The sequence below is a fragment of the Orbicella faveolata genome, unplaced genomic scaffold (genome assembly GCF_042242905.1).
Source record: "Orbicella faveolata isolate gen_17 unplaced genomic scaffold, um_ofav_v1 contig_13, whole genome shotgun sequence".
Lineage (NCBI taxonomy): Eukaryota > Metazoa > Cnidaria > Anthozoa > Scleractinia > Merulinidae > Orbicella > Orbicella faveolata.
The window spans coordinates 16227776-16246709 of record NW_028301540.1 but is presented as its reverse complement, the minus strand read 5'-3'; the positions used below and the strand labels follow the sequence as shown (position 1 = coordinate 16246709).

The 18934-nt window shown below is 39.2% G+C and overlaps 2 protein-coding genes across 2 annotated transcripts; one reads left to right on the top strand and one right to left on the bottom strand.

Annotated features, from left to right (window-relative positions):
• Positions 1 to 2391: 2391 nt before the first annotated feature.
• Positions 2392 to 18724, top strand: LOC110054974 (solute carrier family 23 member 2-like). The gene is made up of 13 exons (XM_089284836.1): positions 2392 to 2462; positions 2645 to 2745; positions 8263 to 8385; positions 12089 to 12246; positions 12658 to 12749; positions 13541 to 13608; positions 13681 to 13837; positions 13939 to 13963; positions 14302 to 14425; positions 15654 to 15810; positions 16265 to 16518; positions 16794 to 17067; positions 17558 to 18724. The coding sequence occupies exons 2-13, from the start codon at positions 2731 to 2733 to the stop codon at positions 17875 to 17877; spliced, it is 1767 nt and encodes a 588-aa protein (XP_089140962.1). The 5' UTR covers positions 2392 to 2462; positions 2645 to 2730; the 3' UTR covers positions 17878 to 18724.
• Positions 4208 to 5326, bottom strand: LOC149115306 (uncharacterized). The gene has a single exon (XM_089283866.1). The coding sequence runs from the start codon at positions 4880 to 4882 to the stop codon at positions 4208 to 4210; it is 675 nt and encodes a 224-aa protein (XP_089139992.1). The 5' UTR covers positions 4883 to 5326.
• Positions 18725 to 18934: the final 210 nt, after the last annotated feature.

Genomic DNA, 18934 nt, shown 5'->3' with positions numbered 1-18934 from the left:
AGAATTACCTTGATCAAGTGTTTTCACTCGCTCGCCGACTGAGTATCAGATCAGTTTCTCAACGAACTAATCATTAATCCATTGTGTATTAAACCTTTCACAGTTAACTGCAAATCTGTCCTAAAGCGTAATTAATAATCCAAACCTTTGTCATCAGCCGGTGATTACTCAAAGTCAAGCTCTGAAAACTCGCCTCTAGTTTGAATGTCGAACCAAAATCCGCCATATATAGTCGATTGAGGAAAAGGGCTGTCATCGGATTCTTTTCCCTCGTATGGGTTTTGATTAAGTGTAAAGGAAAGAACAAGCTTGACGACGAACGATTGAATAATTAAATAAAGAAACGAATGAGTGAGCGCGGTGTGTAATCTTTGTTATTAAAGGGCGATGTTTACTCGAGGACGGGGAAGGTGGTGATTGAATAAAACATAACAACCCTGTTTTAGTCAAAACCGATTGCAACAACAAATAAAACTCAGTTAATCCCAGTGTTATCCTCTGTTCGATATCCGAGTCAAGTGGTTTTATACGGGCGCGAGTCTGTTGGGTGCGGTGCTTATTCGAGGACGACGTTTAATAACATTTTTGCCGCTATCTGTGGCGCTTAATTAACTGAGGGCGGCGCCTTATCTGGAGCGCCGCTTTTTCGAGTAAACACGATAAGCGGCTTTGTCACCTGAATATAAGAACTCTGTCAAACGCACGCAACATTTTAGCGCAATATACTTTTAGGTTTGCCCAGCCAGTTGTACTATCTAACATCTTAAAACATAATTGTAACAGAGTGGCTAGACCTTCGTGACCTGTGTGCATTAATGTTGCAACATATCGTGTTTAGATAAATTTGTTGTGTGCCTTGGACTGAGCCTTAAAACAAAAGCAACAATGAATGCCTTGAGTCTGCAAAGGACAATTTGGTTTTGTTATTAATCAGCCGCCAATGACAAAATAGTTTTTTTGTTGTTGTTTTCGGCGGTTAATCAAAATCAAAAACAAACACTAACGGAAAGGGCTTTTCAGTGACAATTTAGATTAAAGTTCAATTGAAAATTACAATAAAAATGCAAATACAATGAAGGGAAATTAAAATTCACTAACAATTGACAATGGAATTTGTGCTTTCTTTACTGAGTTCTTCGACTGTATAGTTGATTTAGTGAAGGACAACTGTTTTGTCGCGAAAATTCCTGTTTGAAGAATTGTGTTCGAGGGCTGCAAATTTAGGTAAGTTTTAACAGGAACTGATTCCCAATTTCTTACACTGTTGTTAGTCAAGTGGGGGTCATTCGATTTAATAGTTCAAAAAGAGAAACCTTAGCATAACCTTTGTAACGGACTTGTGTTGATCATAATAATTGTCCTATTTGTCTTCTGTTAGTTGCATGAAGCCATAGATTCTGAGGGCGACCAAAGATTTAATTTTCCCTTTGAGAAAGCAATGTTTTTGGGACCATTTTTGTGCTAAGCAATTTCTAAATGATTATGATTATTTAGATGCCAGTAAACTTTTTCCATCGAGCAATAAATGGTGACGATATTTTCTCAGTAGTGCGTTTCTTTTGTCGTCTTTTTTTCCTATGGCATGGTGTAGAAAATAACCTGAGTGGCCTGGGTGCAAGGCTGTAATTTTTTTGTTTTATGCGATATGATATAACAAGTCAGTGCCGAGAAACGATTGCATGACGTCACCAAGCTGGCCTTTAGAACACAGAGGGGGAAAGACATTCACTCAGGCCCGGTAATTAGGCTGACTTCTGTTCAAAAAAGAAACAAATAGAGGATTCCACGACATCTTCAGTTTACCTCGAAGATGTGATTTTAAATGTGGAGGCTTAACATCACTAGCTTTCCGCCGACTGAACATTCCATTCACTGACTAGGCCCGACAAAATCAGAGCTGAGAGGCCACGCTATTTCTATCATTTGTGATGTAAACCCTTTTCAACACACATTAGATGATATAGTAAAAAAAAAAACCTCTTTTAAATCATGCCTAAATGAGCATGATGGGACGAGTCAGCCAGAGATTCAAGCATTAACCCTTCGAATTTGAACTATGACAATGGAAGACGTTGACGTTTACCAACACTCATGCTTTTCGCAGTCAAACTTCTCAGCACGAGGGGAACATATTCATGTACAGCCGACGCAATTTCAACGGAACGTGAGATGAAATAACGAAAGCGAAGAATGTCAAAATGAAAAACAACGAATACCATCGTGAACGTTCAATATAGGTTTCTTAGAATGTGGCGAAAATCTATCAGGTAATGGTAAGAAACAAGCATTTTTAACATTTTAAAAATTACCTCTTTTTGGGGTTGAATTATGCGCTTAACATAATTATGCAAGTTACATGCCGCTGCCCAAAAGGTATGTCGACTTAAAAGCTTAATGGTTGAATATCGTGGTTTTGTTTTGGCTCAAACACCCCTTTTCTTGGAGGCTGTTAACTAAACGAGGTAGTATCTCGATAGCAGTTATAGATATTCTATATTCTGAGACATCTCCTTTGTTTGTTTCTATGTGGAAATTATGTGATATTCTGCTGATTGGCGGGAGATATTTATACGCCTTTAAAGTCATTGAAATTTTACTTTGTCAAGTTTTTATAATTCTTAACAACATATTGTTCGGTATGTAGGTTTCAGTGTTGGCGGGCAAATCTCAAGGTTATACAAAGGCTGCATTTCATTCAGAAGTATCAAAGACTGTGTATGAAAGCCTATCATGGAAATCGTTGAGGTAAGCATTGCAATGCTTCGGATTCTCTCTGCTGTCATGCAAACAGTCCTCGTGATAAAAACATCGCATTACCGGAGACAACCATTGATCCACAGAAACAGGCTTCCAAAGTAAACAAGCTCCGTCACTCCGCACCGAAACCTTCGTCACATAAAAGCAACAATAACAACAACAAAAACAACAACAACAACAACAGACGCTGTGGCGAAATGACCGGCAGCCGGTCACGGTTTTGAAATCACTAAATGCGGTCACTGACCCCGGTCTTTTGCATGGTTGACAACACAGTGGAACATGAACTAGTAAAATATGCTCTTAAGAGAATCATTATATAATGGTGTTTCGTCACATCGGGGTTCCTTTGCCAACTATTCATCACTATAGTCCTGTTCGTCAGTCGTTGTACTGGTAAGCCGGTTCGTTATGTGGGGGTTCCACATTAATAATGGAATGTCGTATTATGTAGTCGATGATTGCTAAACGAGCAATAAAATCTATTTTTTCAGACACTTTCAGTACTGGAAAATTTCTCCCATCTAGGTGTGAACGTTTTGTTGTTCGCTGTGGCTGAAGACCGGCAGCCGGTCAAGGTTTTTAAATCACTAAATGACCGGCAGTCTGATATTTTTCTCGAATTTAACGAATCGAAGGAACCCATTCAAACTATCATATGTCTATTAAGAACTGTCAAGCGATCCAGAAGAGCTATATAGATCGCAAGTATAACGCTTGTTTCACGCTCGGCTCAGAGAGCTAGACCATGGTTTGTGACATTTGTAATTTTTTTGCGGTCAACTGCCGGTCACTGTTCAAATCACTAAATGACCGGCAGTCTGATATTTTTCCCGAATTTAAGGAATCGAAGGAATCCATACAATTCAAACTATCACATTTAAGAACTGTCAAGCGATCCAGAAGAGCTGTATAGATCGCAATTATAACGGTCGGCTCAGAGAGTAAACCCATGGTTTGTGGTACTTAGGTCGACTGCCGGTCACGGTTTTCAAAGCAGTACGATAGTTTTAACAAATTTAGGAAATCGAACGGGTCATATCCAAACTATTCTATGTCGAATAAGAAGTACAAAGCGATCCACAGATATTTATAGATCATTAGTCTAACTCATGTCACAAGATGATTTACAGTTAATTACATGAAAAACATGAAATGATTGCAAATACGATTTAAAAGCCAATTAGCGCCAGAAAAACTTTTAGAAACTTCTGTCATCGTCAAATATTAAACCGTTTCCATAAAAATGAAACAGTACTAATTGAAAAAATATGTTAAGTAAAACTTATAATGAAAACAATATTTCTGTAGCTGCTATACTCGACTGAGGCATAGGCAGCACCCATGTGTGCACTGCCTATGGTCCCTATGGGAAAATCCCATTACTTTGATTAATAACCGACTAATCTTAGAGCTAGGAGTACACTGAAAAATACTCTCGTGTAAATTGTTATGAGTATTTAATTATGCAAGATTTGCCGAACCAGTTTCTGTTCTTTGGTCGACTTTTTAATGAAGTGCACGTAAAATGAGTCCAAAGGAGACACCTGTCACAAGCAATGCTGTCTTCACTTTCGTCGTTTATCATTTTTGCGCAAACAGAACAAACAAAGTCTACGCGGGTCTTCTCCTTTGTTGGTTCAAGAACGGACAACCATGCATCTTTTTCAAAGTATTTTTCAACGCGGTGGATGTCGACTATTTCTCCATCCCTGACAGTGTCTGATATTTTGCCAACAGGAAAAATGTCGTCTTTGGCCAAAAACCGATGACCCGCTATGGCTTCACCCACGGCCAGTGATGTCGAGAGAGAGCCAAGGATCATTCTGTCTTTTTCGATAGGACTGAGCCTACAGAATGGAATTAAGTTGTTACGACTTTCTGTCTTTCTTTCTTCTTTTTTTTTTCTCGAAAGGCCAATAACCGTCACTTCCGCTCCCTTCGGACGACTTCGTTTTAGAATCTTGGGTGGCATCTTTATTTGAGAAAATTCAGGGGAATTTTTTCCATCCCTGTCATCGTCATTTATTTTCGCAGTGTCCTCTTTTAGGTTTCCCGCAGTATTCTTATTTACACGATGACATGCTTGTCTGGTGTTTTGTACATTGTCTTTTGCTTCACTCATTGGGGAATTGTCTGCCGATAGCTCTCTTTCCTCGGCGTTTCCAGTCAGACTTTCGTCCCGTAGCCTCTCTGTTGTAATGTGATTATCACTTGACGTTCAGTTACTACTTTCTTAGGGTCTTCTACTTTCTGGTCTGTTTTTGTCTTTGGTGTTGATTCCACTTCCTGAACAACTACCTCATGGCCATGTTTCCAGCTCCTTATCAAAGACTCAGTGAGGGTAGACATACCACCCTCGCTGACAAGGGAGGCAAGAACTTATGCTGTTTTCAGACCTCTCCTGAATTTTTGAGATTGTGTAAGAGTAGTTTTATTTCCTGCAAGGGTGGAGACATACTCAACACAGTGGTATACTTGCGATCTATACAGCTCTTCTGAATCACTTGACAGTTCTTAATCGACATATCATAGTTTGAATTGGCTGGCTTCCCTCGATTCGTTAAATTTGAGAAAAATATCAGACTGCCGGTCATTTAGTGATTTAAAAACCTTGCCAAAGCGAACAACAAAACCTTCACAGCTAGATGGGAGAAATTTTCCAGTGATCGAAGTGTCTGAAAAAATAGATTTTATTGCTCGTTTAGCAATCGTCGACTACATAATACGATATTCCATTATTAAAGTGGAACCCCCATATAACGAACCGGCTTAGCAGTACAACGACTGACGAACAGAGCTATAGTGATGAATAGTGAGGAAAAGAACCCCGATATAATGAAACACCATTATATAATGATTCTCTTAGGTGCCTCCATGGGGTAATCATTTATAACGTTGCGCGCGCAAGTGTTATGTTTTGAATGCTGTTTTTGCATTCGCTTTCTCACCTAGTCCTCTCAAACTTATTACATGTAATAAGCAATGATTAAATAGTATTTTTCTATCATCTCTGTTAAAATCTGGGGATTTAGTCTTGAATTACTAATGCCCAAACAAATGTGCTTTTTACTGTTTTTATGGCTTTATTTGTGCTTTTCATGAATTTCCTTCGGTGAAATCTTCCAAACTTTTTACATGACATCGCTTCCAGTGGGATACGAATTTTAAACACGGAAAAAGTAGGGTTTGTAAAGGCAGTTTTTTCGATATTTTCAAATTCATGTCTTTTACCGCTGCAAAAAACCTGGTCTTATAGATTTGCCTGAAAAACGAGCACCGACTGAAGTAAAATATTTACTACCAATCTGCCAAATTTAACGGAATTTCACCGAAGGAAACGCGAGAAAATTCACTGTCAGTTTTGCTTTTTTTGTGCTCATGTTGACGTAATAAAGTATCGAAAAACACTGACGTTTTCCTTTGAGCGCGCGCAGATTAACTCCTCAGCGCTGGTGCGATCGTAAAACTACAGGGAGCCACCTTAAGAGCATATTTTACCAGTTCATGTTCCACTGTGTTGTCAACCATGCAAAAGACCGGGGTCAATGACCTCATTTCCACCTGCATGGATTCCACAGGGCTCAATTTTTTCTGTTTCAGCGATTTACGTGACCCGTTCACGGTCGAATTAACGCCAGTAAATGTCTTACGTACCGTCCACACTGCACCGGAGAAATTTAATAAACGGTCCGCAATGCGTACTTGTGGGCTTATGGTTAGTGCATATAGTGTTTCATTCCATTAGGCTGACTTATTCTAGTCTAACGGATAGGCAACTACTAGAAAGATAAAAGTACAATAATAAATGTGTTTGGCAATACTTTCGCATGACTTGTCGGTTCGCGCTTGGACCGTGCTTGAGCCTGCTGTTTTAGCTACCCAGCATTTCCCTACAAACCGATTTAATTAATATTTTTTCATGCCAAGCATAGTTATCAGTGTGGCAGAGTGGAAAAGGTATCTGCCTTGAGAGCGGGAGGCTATGGGTTCAAATCCTAATAATCCTTGCTTATTATTTTTCTTTTTTGCTAATGTTTTTTTTTCTTTCCTTAAACATTTTCATTTACATTTACATATTCACAAGATTTGCCCTGACTTAGCGTACCTTATGCATTTATAATGCATAAGCCCACATGAACGCAACAATCACCGCTCATTTTGGATTTGTGTTTGCCGGAAAACCCGTTCAGGGAAATCACATTATTAAATTAAATGCTTTGCGGCCACACGTAAACAAAAAGCTGGCGTTTTCAAATTCCTCTGGTTTGAAGAGCGTTTTCGAAAAACTCCGTTTTCGAGACAGATTAGTGTGGACTTTAGGCCTAACTGGAGAAATAAAGCTGCGTTTTCAAATTTCTCCGGCGTAGTGTGGACGCTGCCTTGAATTGAAAAAGAAAAGAATTAAAATAGGCTATCTTTAATTACTTTGAATTTTGTTGGGTTTTTAAAATATACTGTAAGTCGACAGTGAACGGACGACTATAGTATGACAAGTGGCTTGCTTCTCCTTCTCTCTAGCTGGTCTGAGTGAGGCTCCGAGCATTCTATCTTGCTGTTTTTAGCTGCTTGCCACTAAAGTGAACGACCTTGTATTCCCTTGGAATAGTAGATTTTCTTTCTATTTTTTGTGGTTGATTGAGTAAAGATTAAAGTTGATTTCATGAAAAATAAGGACCTGTCGCTCTATATCGATTTCAATGCCCTCATGGCAAAAAGCCTTTTTGAAAAGTAGCTTGTCACGTGATGAGTCCAAAAACAGGGTCAGCCAGCGGACACGAATCAACCGAGCTCATATTTCATTCTAATGTATTTTCTTGATGAAAGGTTTGTTTGTTGTTTTTGATTTCAACTTAATTTAGCGCGACTCGGTGCGGCCGAATTAAATTTGACGTTTTAAACCACGGCTTTGCTTTTATCATGCCACTGCCTGGCCAAATTGACCAAATTATAGTTCGGCTCGGCAATAGCACGACGTCTGGAATAGACCTTATGCACTTTGGCCGTAAGCATTCTCTAAATGGCGAAACACTCCATGGCTTTTATTTCGAAAACTAAGCACTACCTCATGGTGATTGGCTGAGAGTAGGCCAATCTACCGTTAATTAATAATTCGCACAATTTCCCAGTCATATAATAAATGAGTAATCGTATGAAAGCTCCAGCAATTGAGGATTTACACTACTCGTGATATTTCAAATTGCACTCGCCTAAAGGCTCGCGCAGTTTTGAGAGAATTTTCAATCACTCGTGGTGTAAATCCTTAATACGCGGTCGCATTCATACGATTACTTATCCTAAACCCTAATTAAGGACTTTAGGAAAAAAAACCGCACACAACACATCGGCGAACTAGACGGGAAAGAACATGATGGATACACTAAACCATCCCCCATTTCTCCTCTAGTTGGGGACAATGAATAACATGTACATATTTAGCATGTTCTTGGTATGTCTGTAAATGAACTGTATTTTCCCGCTGTAATTCATCAAATGCTCATTCAGTATTCACAGATAACCAAGCCAGAAACTCAATCGTCGCACAAGAAGAAAAAGAGAGCTCTTGGCTTGTCGTACCTTATCGATGAGAACCCACCATGGTACATCTGCTTACTGTTGGGTTTCCAGGTAAGAAGAGTCATAGCGGCCTTTGCAACGGCCTACGAATACCTAAACGGTAGCATCATAGTAACAACAGGAAATAAAGAGATAACATATCTATGTTTGCTTTAATGCGAGCAGTCCAATTAGAGCTGAGTCGATGACGTCCAGTCGATGACTGGGTCCCTCTAATTATAACTGTTTTTAACCTTACGAACCAGGTCATGGCATTTTAGTTTTTTCTTTTTCGATAATTCTCACGACCTCATAACATACAAGGATGCGGTTTCTGAGCATTATAAAAGAGAACTTAAAAAAATGGGGCAAATGCAATCCATTGTCGTCTACTGGTTTTAAAAGTAGTTTTACAGTTTTCAGCTGTTGTTGTGTCATTGCGGTTTATAACCCAAGCTTAATTTTCGCGCAATTCTATTGGCTACTTTACGTCACGTGGTGCAAAATTACTGGGCAGTTATCACGCAATAACCTCCGCCTGCGTCGATAATTGCCCTACGACTGTTTCTGTCGAAAAGAAACAAAGCTAAAAAGAATAAATCCAGCTCTAGAATTTCACCTTTTCATCTTTATTATTGTTCATGGAAGAAAAACAAACTCTTTTCGTGGAATCCGCTGATAATGACATAAAAACTTAGGTACTTGATGAGCACATGAATCCACGACCGTAGGTAAGTGGACTAGGAATCACTTCAGGACCTGGGTTTAATGTCTCCAGATAACAAAAGCTTCTTTTCTGACAAGAGGTAGTTCTTATTATCAAATTGAACTCGGAAAAAAATTCTGGATAACATTTATAATTCCTACTAGAAGACCAACACTTTTCTTGTTCAAATTTTGTTCAAAAAAATCGAGTAAAAAAAGACTCTTCTTCATGAGCAAACTTGACAATCCATAGTTCGCAACTGGTAGCCACAGGGAATAAAACAGATGAAACGGGAACACTTTTCTTCAAGAAATGTTTAATTCTGCGTCTTACTTTTCTGCGTTTAACTGATTTTAAAACTTCACGTGGTAATCTAAATGGTTTTGTGTCTCTTTTCCTACATGCAGCAACTGATAAATACACTGATTAAAGATTAAAGATTTACTCTTACGTGTACCTTGCCTTAACTGTAAACATTGGAAAGATTGTCTTTCATTCCGCGTATTTGCAGGAAAAATACTAGTTACATAATGACCAGGCATAGCTTCTGTGGACGTGTTTTCCATGGTCATGATTTCGTCAACTAAAGCTTTTTGTTTGCGCTTTACTAAGAGAGTCATATCTCCTTAAGAGGAACTCTCATGTAATTGCGGTGGAACTGACTGCGTTGTGCTCTGACTGCATAATCCTTCGAATGGGATGCATACTTCCTTGAAAGGGCTGCATAATCCCTTGAAAGGGTTGAATTATCGCTTAAAAGGGCTGAATAATCTCTCGAAAGGGCTGAATAATCTCTCGAAAGGGTTGAATAATCCTCCGAAAGGGATTCGAGTTTCCTTGAGAGGAATGAATTACCGCGAACGGTGAATTCGTGATTTCTGTCGTGTGCCATTTGAGTCGCCCAGTGATGTAACCGGCCTGATTGCAGATTCTGTTCTACATTGCGAAATATTGTTTTAAAATTTGAGTGCATGGCATTAATGTCCTCTGCATCACAAGCAACATTAGGGACCTTTATACGATGCAAGGACGGGAAGGCCTTTCGCGTGTCGTGTCGCCAAAGACAATGTTGAAGAAATCCACAAACAAATTGTACACTGAAGATGTTTATTCTGCTACTCCTCCTTCCGTCGGTTCGGTACGGCTGAAAGTTACAAATGTAAAGCTTGCGACTCGAGCAAATATTGAATTACAAAAAAAGCAATACAAATGAGCGACCACTTACATATTTTTGGGCATCTTCAGGCCTAATCAAGATGTCAACATCGAGAAAGTAAAAGGCAAAGGTAAAAGCAAACTTTTCGCGTACACACAAAACAACGCTCATCAAACTGTTAAGAGCACATGGTCGCAAAAATCACGTGACCCGCACAAGGGGGGTACAGAGGGGCACGGTGAGGCAAACTGTCTCTAACAGACAAAATGTTTTAAGTTGTGGAATTTTCGTAAAGGGCGGCGACGTCAATAACTCTAGCTTCATAAAAGCTTTTCACAAAACCAATGACATCCCTTTGAGATATAGAAATATCATCCAGTTAAGCTTAAACGATGGTGAACAGACGACACGGAACTTACTCCTGTTTATATGTGTAAAACAAACCTTCCTGATCTGTCGGCATTTAATATTGAAAGAATCCAGAGTTTCCGTGTGAAGAATTTATGTGAACGATCTTTGTGTCGACCTGGTTCAGATAGCTTTTTGTCAGCAGAGCGTTTTAGAATTGATCCTGCCTGTAGCTGAAACAAATATTTATAATAAGACAAACATTACGTTGAGTTCCGGGTTGTATGAAAACAGGAAATAAACATCAATTTGCAAATGTGCATTTTATTTGCTCGATAGCTGCATTGAAGGTACGTATCAATCGTATTTCCAATCAAAACCTTTCGGAAACCACTCTAAACCCAAGATCATTCGAGAACAATGTTTTAGCACATTCGCTGATAGCTGTACCAGGTTAAATCAGAAAAAAAAATATTAAAAAATTCTATTTTTTTCTATTCAGCAATTCGCGTCACTTCGAAGAGCGTGGGAAAACGAGTCTGCAATATCATACTTACGGTCAGCGGAGAGAGATCGTAGTCATTGATAATGCTCCGTAACGCTGCGTGTAAATGCCCGTTTCATTTGTTGGTTATCCTGTGTAATCGGACCGGTCCGTCCGAGCGTTTAGGACACGTGATTTGATCGAGGTTCATTCCAGTTTAGGTCGAACCTCGGCGCTACACGTTTTCGTTGATTGCGTTGTTATTTCCCTTGTGTATGGTCAAAGGAACACTAACCGGACTGTCATTTTGTTAAGGAACTTACGGAGAATCAAAGGGATCGAACATTACGAACACTCGTGAATCAAGGTTACCGTAACACGAATTTTCGTATTGTAAACAGAACAGTGTCGAGCGTTTCCCTCGTTGATCTAGACGAATAAACGATGAATTGTACGGCTGTTGCACTGTGCTTCTTCTGGTAAATTCGCATTTTTTCCCTCCGATTTGACAAGCAACTCCCTCTTACGAACATTGACAGGTTTAACTAACCGAAAGTCTACCGACAAATCAATCGTGACTAATCTTTTGTTCCTCTCAATCGTATAGTCGGTCGTTCGGGCATTAATCGGGAAGCGACCTTCGCACATCCGAAGTTTGATTAAGTACGAATATTCTTTTGTTACACGATTTTAGATAACGGCCACGCTCGATGACATAGAATCTACGGCCCTCCGGCCGTAGATTCAAAAAAACTGGTCGCCAATGCTGCTCCGATAAGTACAAAAAAGTCAGCAAAATGTGCAGAAAATTAATGGGAGGGTTATAAAATAAATAACCCCCTTTCTGGCTCGCTGGTATGTTGGCTGATAACGTTCTTGGCTGTGAGATTGTCCTCAAAATTTCACATTTGCCCTCGAAGCTTCGTTTCTCGGTCAAATATTCATTTTTCGGACAATATCCCAGCCGCGGTCATTATCAGCCGACGTACCAGGTGCCAGAAGAGGTTTATCTACTAATTATTCCAGGACCAGTTGTTCGGTGCTAAATTGTCTAAAATTGTACATATGTGTTATATTTTAGCATTACCTGACCATGCTGGGAGCGACATTGGCCATTCCCTTCATTCTGAGTGGCCCGATGTGTTTTGCGAACAACACGCTTGTCATCAGCGAAGTCCTGAGTACAATATTCTTTGTTTCTGGAATTGTAACTCTCTTGCAGTCTGCGTTTGGGGTCAGGTAGATATTTAATATGGAAACAATATTATTATATAACAGTTGTATTTGAAGCGTAAGCAACATCAGGGAAGCCCGATTATGGAACTCTGAAGTGAAGTGAACTCCATTTCGTCAGCCCAACCGGTGTTATTTTCTGCAGCTGACAAATGAACCCACCGCATACGTTGTGAGCTGGTCACTTGGGAGGTCAGATATGTGTTCTCATGCGGTCATACAGAATGGGTAGATATTGAGGAAATAATATATCACTCTGCTTACGGTCGAGAGAGACGCAGTAAAATATATCAACAATATCAAGGTTTTAAGTTTTTAGAGTGGTTTGCTGCGTGATTTTGTTTACGTACAGCCCAGTGTTCTTCTTTTCCAAGTTAAGTAAATTCTATTCTTGCAAATAACGTTACTTGCTTGCAGGCTCCCTGTCGTTCAAGGAGGAACTTTTGCTTTTCTTACTCCGACATTTGCCATCTTATCTTTGCCACAGTGGGAATGCCAGAAACCTGGAGGTAAATTGATTTCCTTTGGGATCCTTTAGTGCTGTGACACCCGTTAATATGACCATGACGCTTTGTGCTTTTTCTTACCTGTTTTGGACAAGGGATTTACTCTTTGATTCTGAAACTCTCAGCACCTGTTCGTTCATCCCTCGCAGACATTTCGATGTGTAAACTGTTTGACGTCACACACCATTACCATAACAACCGACATGCTGGGCAAGCCAAATAGAGCTTTTCTCAGAATTCTTTGGTTTGGCACGGTTTTGTTAGCAGCAAGGCAGATTAAATACTTTGAACATTTTATTATCATCCTTATTTTCTGACTCCTGATAAAATCTTAAAAAGCACAATGGTAGTTTCAAAACGGCGAAGTTATTGCGGTAGGAGACGATGGTTATGTACTGAACGCAAAATAATTTTATAAAGGTTCCATCCATACCCACCCATTTGTGCCCCGGTGGGGATACGAACTGTCAGGTACATCTGAAGGTTAATAATGATTGGGAAAGAGTCTTGTCCAACAACAAGGTGGTTCGGCGGGGGTGGGGCGAGATCGTAAGGCGGGGTTTCAGTACTTTATACTGTAATCGATACTTATCATTGATGGGAAAACCTTCTAGACTATACTAGTCTAATTCCATCCATATTCTATATATGCCGTAAGAAGCCCCGAGAACACCAAGCCGGTTATGAAACGGAATTATAATTATGTAAGTTATTGCTGTCTTTCGTAGCGTACGTTGCATAGTCGATGTACAAAGTAGTTTAGTGATCGTCTCATATTACTTTTCTTTTCTAAGAAAATGGTAACTCTACTGTAAGCTCACTTGCTAACAGTGATGACATCTGGAAACCTGGCATGAGAGAGGTAAGGCTAACGGTGTGTTGTAAAACGTCAAGACGGTTTTGCCTTGTTTATTTCTGTTTACTCATTCATCAGATCCAAGGTGCTATCATGGTTTCGTCACTGTTTCAAATTATGATCGGTTTCACTGGCCTCATTGGGTTTCTTCTTCGCTTCATTGGACCGCTAACCGTTGCACCTACTGTTACTCTGGTGGGTGTGGCACTCTTCAGATTAGCAGCGGATACTGCGGGTAAATACGACTAATTGCCCTCTGGTTTCAGCTTGAAAATCCAGTTTTTATGTTGATAATTTATTTAATCTGATCCTTTTTTTAAATCTTCACCTTCATAGGAAATCATTGGGGAATTTCAATGACGTAAGTAGGCATCGACTGTTACTTAAAAATATCAGCGAGAAAAAAATTGTCAGATGATAAACAGTAACCTGCAATGTACACCACTGATACATAGTTGTCAAATAGGCCCCAACTTTGTTTGCTTTGGCTGACGCATTACACATAGGCCAATTTAAACTTCTTTGGAAGAGGAATCCTTCTGGTCTAGACGGAACTTTACAGAACTTTTTTTACCGGTTGTTTTTTGTGTTACTTTCGAAAGTTTAGGTAAAGTTCATAATTGCATCTAAATATTGTCTTTTATTCAAAGTATCATTTATTTTTGTTTATTTTTGTTTTTTGTTTGTTTATTCTTTTAGGACCATTGTTTTAATAGCTCTGTTTTCTCAATACCTGAGCAATGTCAAGATTCCACTTCCTGGATATAGCAAAAATAAGGGTGGTTGTTATGTTGGCCGTTACCCTTTTTTCAGGTTGTTTCCAGTGAGTATTGTAATACACAATTTTTAAAAGACTTGGGTTGGGAAGGCCAGGTTGTTTCCAGTGAGTATTGTAGTACACAATTTTTAAAAAACTTGAGTTGGGAGCACCCTTGAGTTTGTAGGGGACGGAGTTACCGGGTTAATAGAGCGCTAGGGACGCCGGCTACAACTCTTTTATTTCTCTATAATTCTGTATTTTTTATGAACTTTAGCATTGCCAGTAAAGTTTCTTGAGCATGAATATAACGTTTGTTTGTAATAATACATCATATGTACATCATCCCGAGAAGAATGGATGCTTTATTTACTTATTTATTTATTTATTTATTTATTAATTTATTAAAGAGAAACAAGCGCACAAACAAAATTATAAATGAAATGGACTTTATGACTTGTTTTACCTATTTCCTTCATGATAAAAATAAAGAACAACAAGAACTGGGTGCCATGCCTAAAAATGATAATACACAATTGTTGCCAACTTTCCAGCTATTTTTGAGCCAGACCAGGGCATATCAGACGTATATTTCCCTAAGAGAAACAGCTTTTCGAAATTTTAAGGTGACTTTGAACCCTCTCCACGGAAGTCTTTAAAACTTTGCAGAAAGTTGCATCTGATCATGCTTATCACAATTCGATAATAAAAAAAAAAATCGGGATCACCGAGCTCGTTTTTGAGTTCTAAGCATTTTCAAGCTAGAATAAAGGGTGCTTCTCACAGGTTGTATTGTTGCTATAGTACCCTGTTACGCCACATAGGCTACGTTTATTGTTTCACCAATGGCGAGGCGTTTTTATGGTAACAATATTGTAGCATCACTTGATAAAGAGTGATTGTTTTGATCCGTCAAAAAATAGCTGTTGGAAAATTGCTGGAAATTGTCGTCAGCCCTGTCATCAACAGAATGGTGATTTATCAGATACAAGCAGATTGATTTTCCCGAGCTATCTGGACCCTATAGTAGCAGCATATATGTCAAATTCAACGTTTGAACTAATATTAGAAATTATCACACTTATACCGGTTAAAAGTTTTATAGTATGCAGTGTTACGAAAAACGGAAATGGTATCTGATCTATTATGACATACTGTAAATGTGTATGACCCTGTAGGAGGTAACTAGAAAGAATCTTCAGCTCCTAAAATAACAACATTATAAGAATAATCTGTTTTAGGCTTTTCCTGTCTTTGTTTTTGGCAAGTGGATTTCGATTTTCTCAATATGCAGATCATCTTGGCCATCGTAGCATCGTGGATTATTTGTGCCATTATCACCGCAGCAGGAGGCTTTCCTTCTGATCCCAGCATTCCTCAGTACATGGCGAGAACTGACGCAAGGATCTCTGTGTTAAAAGAGGCCAAATGGTTCAGAGTTCCATATCCAGGTTAGTAGCAGTAACTCATGTCGATCACGATAACGTAAATGATAATTTTATGGTCATCTAAGAATTGCTGAATCAAAGGTTAATATTTTTTCTCTATAACAAAACTGATTTATTTTTTGCACTAAAATTGGGCAATTTATCATAAAAAAGTAAATTCTTCCAGCTTTCATATACAGCTAAATGTTAATCTATATGTTGAGCTCAAGAAGGTCAATCCAGGTAACGCAACTTCATTAGTTACCACACAGGGCCCAGTTGCTCAGGGGGTGGATAGTGCTATTCAGTGCTTATCCAGTGGATAAGTGTTAACAAACTATACCACGCTGTTCGCTGGATAGCGATTTATCCGAAGGGTAGCGTTATCCAGCCTTTCAAAAACCCGGGCCAGAATTCCCACCTTACAACCCTAGCCATACTCATTTATAACTCGTGTTACGTGTTCATAATTTTCCAGGTCAGTGGGGTACGCCAACTGTCAGTGCCGCAGGGGTGTTTGGGATGCTAGCTGGGGTGCTGGCCTCCATTATTGAGTCAGTAGGAGAATACTTTGCCTGTGCAAGATTATCTGGGGCTCCTCCACCGCCAAAACACGCCATCAATCGTGGAATAGGAGTAGAAGGGATTGGATGTCTCTTGACGGGAGCTTTTGGTAGTGGAAATGGTACAACCACGTACAGTGTTAACACTGGAGCCATTGGCATCACAAAGGTACTTTAATTTGGGACCAAAATTTTTTTAATAGTGCCTACGAGAAGTAATATTATAAAAGGTCTTGACCAAATCCGTTTGACATGTCCAAGCGTACCAAAGCAGTGGACTAAAACGTACCAGACTTGACTAATAAATGCTAACACTATAAACAGCATCAGGGAATATAGATGTCTTTCCTGTTGTTTTTTCTAATACAATAAACGTAACAGATCATATAAATGATACAACCCTGTCACCATAGTAGATGTAACACCAGGCTTTTGCCATGTTAGGTTGGAAGTCTTCGTGTTATCCAGTTTGCAGCTCTTGTGATGATTGTGGTTGGCCTTCTTGGTAAGGTTGGCGCGGTTTTCGTCAGCATTCCAGATCCCATTGTTGGTGGAATTTACATGGTTATGTTTGGAATGATCGCCGCTGTTGGAATCTCGAATCTACAATTTGCTGACATGAATTCCTCCAGAAACTTGTTCATCGTTGGATTTTCCATTGTGTTTGGATTAGCTCTACCACATTACATGGAACAACACCCCAATGCAATCGAGACTGGTATGGTGTTAAGAAAAAAAGCCAAAGGGATTAATTCATAGCAAGACCACATTCAAGTGTATTTAGTCTTGTTTCTTTGCGATACTTTTGCCTTTGCATCCAATAGTGAATTCCTTTCCTGAACTTTTAAATAATCTATAACATGTCACAACTAAGTTCACAGCGTTTCAAGGGAAAAAAAAGAAAAATCAAGAAGTGGGAATTGTGAAAATCGATAAATTTATAGTGCCAAAGCTTCCCGTCTTTCTATCTTACCTACGCGTAGAATTTCTTCAAAACAATCGCCAGTTCATCGACCGTTTTATTTCGTAGATATCCAATATGTAATAATCCTGTATTCATCTTTCCATCCATAGGTAATACTCGCAAACATCGAGCGTTTATTCTTTTCGTGTCAGGGAATCCTTAGAATAATTGTTAATTACGATACTTAATTTTGGAGAACTAACGGACTTATATAAGCAGCTAACAGTGTTTGCTCGTTCAATAGGTGTGTCAGAAATCGACCAGATAGTGACGGTACTGTTTAAAACAAGCATGGCAGTGGGTTGTATCGTTGCATTGATTCTGGACAACACCATTCCTGGTACCATTGAGGAACGCGGGCTCAAGGCTTGGAGGCAACATTTATCAGATCACAGTGATGAACAGTTTCAAACAGCTTCTATTAAAGTCTATGATTTGCCGTTTGGTCTCAACCGCATCAGTAACTACAAAGTGGCCAAGTATTTGCCTTTCCTGCCTTATAACGACGAGGAGCACGAACGAACGCTTGATGCAGTAGAAATGAACACTGTCAGCTCAAAGTAATCTCGCTGGTTAAATAAGTTCCGAAAGTAACAACCCGCTCTCCACCAATAGAGAAAGCCCGAAATTCACGACCCTCAAATGTAATTCGAAATTTTAAAAGGCAAAGGTGGGAAATAACAGATACGAAGGACAGTAAACCGATTCTTATTTCTTAATGTTAGTTCATGTCAACACCTCTCGCCTTCGAGTTATCAAAAATATCTTTTTCTACAAAGAAAACAAGTTCTTCTACACCCAAATTTTATGTGCCTGGGATGAAGAGTTCTACGCTTATGGTAGAATCCTGGCAAATGGGTTTGACTACACGTGTTTGCTTCCCGTCCCCTTACCTTCTGATAGAATCTGAAGCTGAGTAATTATGGTTATTTTCGGAACTTTACTTCAAAACTATTTATTCACACCAAGAAACTATGATGATAGATCATAGACCATAGATCGTAGTCTCTTTTTTAGGTGGTTACTTGATAGCAAAAAAATGTTTCCTTAATAGCAAAAAAGGTGTTTCCTTCAACATTACTTATCTTCACACAGTCCTCGCTTGCTTTGTCAAGAAAACACCACAGAGTATATGCATGTTAGAAATCAAAGATCATACCGTTAATTCTTTGATCGTAACTCCAGTGACATAATAACATTTGATTAGCATGCACGATTCAGTGTCTGGTCAACCCCCCAAAACAGCTCTGAATACTGATTGAAAAAAGCACGATTAACTGTCCAGAAGAATTTGAGCCGAATGTATTGAACGCTGTTCGTGCGACACGGGTTTAAAACTCAACATTTTCAGAACTTTTAACTAAATCAAACTTAGAAGAGGAATTAAAATTTTCAGTTTCTTGTTGGCTGAGTAGGAGGTAACAGGAATCATTGTTTGGCTCTCTGTTATGATGCATGGACCTCATCGACCTGTGCCGTCCTAACCGTCAGCTACGTAATTTCCCACTTAATGCGCATTTCCGAGAATACGTGAATGGTATAAATCAAGGAAATCAAAATTGTGAATATCGCGAATTGTGCTCTACATATGAGTGTGTTTTCCTTTTGGGTGATCTGGATC